This window comes from Haliotis asinina, chromosome 1 (assembly GCF_037392515.1).
Source record: "Haliotis asinina isolate JCU_RB_2024 chromosome 1, JCU_Hal_asi_v2, whole genome shotgun sequence".
In the NCBI taxonomy this organism is placed as follows: Eukaryota; Metazoa; Mollusca; class Gastropoda; order Lepetellida; family Haliotidae; genus Haliotis; species Haliotis asinina.
The window spans coordinates 53,082,560-53,085,057 of record NC_090280.1 but is presented as its reverse complement, the minus strand read 5'-3'; the positions used below and the strand labels follow the sequence as shown (position 1 = coordinate 53,085,057).

Below are 2,498 nucleotides of genomic sequence, written 5' to 3'. Positions count from 1 at the left end.
CTGCTCTGGTCCGAGTGAGTGAGTTTAGTTTTAAGTCGCTTTTAGCAACATGACGACCCAAATCGGGAATCGAAACTGGGTCTTCGGCGTGACGAACCACTAGACTACCGAACCGCCCTCTCTGGTCCGAAGTGATTCAGATCATCGTGTTAACCACTAGAGCCCACGCAACGGTATGGTACAAACATTCTACAATCATGATAAGGTTGAAATCTGTACATGTGACAGGATATAAAAGTGAAAAACGGGTATCTGTACAAGACCTCTATGTAAACATACTTGGAAAAAAAACAACAACATTGGATTGAATACATGTGACGTAAGAGAAAGTATGTATAACTACAAACTATTCTGTTATGCTACTGGGAAGAAAGAACGTCCTAAATAGGTTCTAAATAATACAACTTTACACTGAGTAATAGTCATGTCGAGCTTTGTCTTAGCACTCAGCACTGATACGTCAGGAAGACAAGATTCATTTCATGAAAGTAGGAAACACGTTTGCATATGTTACTTCGATGTAACAGACTCGTTTCCGATGCATTCTCAACAATCATATTTCCAGTTCATATTTGTTTTGTTCACTCTGACGTCTTAATACCGTTCATCAGATATGGCTTTCTGTACCTTCAACCCTTCTGAAGGAGAAGGATCCCAATGATCCAGATTGGCACTCGGTGCCTTTCCCAACGGAAGTGACGTCGCTGCGCGTGCTCTGTGTGGAGTTACTGCTGATGCGACTGATGACTGACGAATTGTAGTTATTCTTCAAACACGACAGACAGCCGCGTCGCCTCCCACCATTCTTTCGCCCCCTACCGCACATTTTGTAGAGTGTCAACCGAAAACGTTCGCTCGTCCCCAAATACACGGTGAAGTCGATGGCAGCGTTGATGGACCAACCAAGGGACACAAACGGTGGAAAGATCATCAATAGGTAATGTTCACGTTTAAAGGGGCGGTAATCGGGATTGCTGGCTGATAAGTTACGGGTCGCAATCAACGGAATGTAGACCATGAGAAAGAACGCTGATATGACAAACACGGTGACAATGAGTTTTTGTTGTTCAGAGTCCTTGGAATTCGAAGTTACGGCTAACAGGCGTTTCCGGACGTTTCGGGTTCTCTGGATCTGGATTATTATGCACATGTTGACCAAACAGACAAATACAGGGGGGATATACGTGAACAGGATGTCGTATATCATGTTGTACACAGTCAGCAAGGTGTCCATGACGCTACCGTCGTCGAACTTGATTGGTCGTAACCTTGTGAGGGTCCTGTTGAGGCTTTTGTCAAATACGGTCACAGGTTCGAAGGTGGTGACTTTAGGAATATGGAATACCAGGACAACAATACCTACTGAAAGGCATATGGCTTTTGAATAGCGGGACAGAATGAAGTCCTTGACCTTGAGAGGTCGGAAAACAGCAATGAATCTGTCGAGAGAGAACAGCATGATGCAGTAGGCGCCCAGTTTACAACACGCAATCTCGATTAGTCGATCACCATAGGGTACGATGGTGTTTTCTATGATAGTAGCTTCTACGATGTCAAAATATCCATAGAATTTAACAGCCGATCGGAGAAGTCCACACACAAGATATCCCGAGTCTGCGAAAGACAATGCGGCTAGGTAAACGTAGAACCCATGGCGCAATTCTGGTTGAAGAAGTACACATATACCGATGACGTTTAACACAAGTCCTACAAGGCAGACGATCGGTTTTACGATGATGTCAATCGCGAGTTTAATAGTTTCATACTGTTGACGAGACACTGAGCCTCTGTCAATGAGAGGAGGTAAAGCTGGTCTTGTGGTGTTCGACTTTTGGGAATGTTCAGTGGAGTTCGACTCTGGTGATGGTTTTAAGACATCGACCTGAACTGCATCATCGGCATGCGAGGCGTGTTCGTCTTCGTTCTGTTGTCTTGAGATGGTAGATGCTGTTGAAGGGTCCGGACGCTGTACTTCTTTTGCTTCGCAACCGTGTATGAAAAATGTTGCAAACAGAACCAGTAACGCGAGATAGGTTGTCATGGTGACGAAGACTCTCTATGAACAAAAAGAAAACAGCATAATAACAGATAAAATATATCTGTATGGTTCCAAATTGTGGATGCACGAATAATTATGCATCAGGGACCACGAGTCCGTACAGTGATTAATCCAAGCTATTTTAGAGAAGGATTAATGTTATTTTCCGCTGGCGAAAATATACATATCTGAAAATATACGTGGAACTGGACGTGGAAATAACATCCCTGGAAATTCACCTGACTTTTGAAAGCACCCAGGGCGAAATATCCCACAACAGCTACAGTTCATGAAGTCAGAGTAAGTGGGTTCGTTTAGTACGTCCCTTTCAACAATATTGCAGCAACATCACGGCCGGGGACACCCAAATAGTGAATCGAGCCCGACATTTCGATGTGACGAGCGAAGGCTTTAACCACTAGGCTACCCCACCGTCCCAGGGAAACATAGAACTGTGAGT

General features: G+C 44.3%; 1 protein-coding gene across 1 annotated transcript; it reads right to left on the bottom strand.

Moving 5' to 3' along the window:
* Positions 1–607: 607 nt before the first annotated feature.
* LOC137273476 (kappa-type opioid receptor-like) lies at positions 608–2,041 on the bottom strand. The gene has a single exon (XM_067806184.1). The coding sequence runs from the start codon at positions 2,039–2,041 to the stop codon at positions 608–610; it is 1,434 nt and encodes a 477-aa protein (XP_067662285.1).
* Positions 2,042–2,498: the final 457 nt, after the last annotated feature.

Bases quoted from the DNA above. Each gene is read 5' to 3' on its own strand.
- LOC137273476 (XM_067806184.1), bottom strand. From the start codon at position 2,041: ATGACAACCTATCTCGCGTTACTGGTTCTGTTTGCAACATTTTTCATA.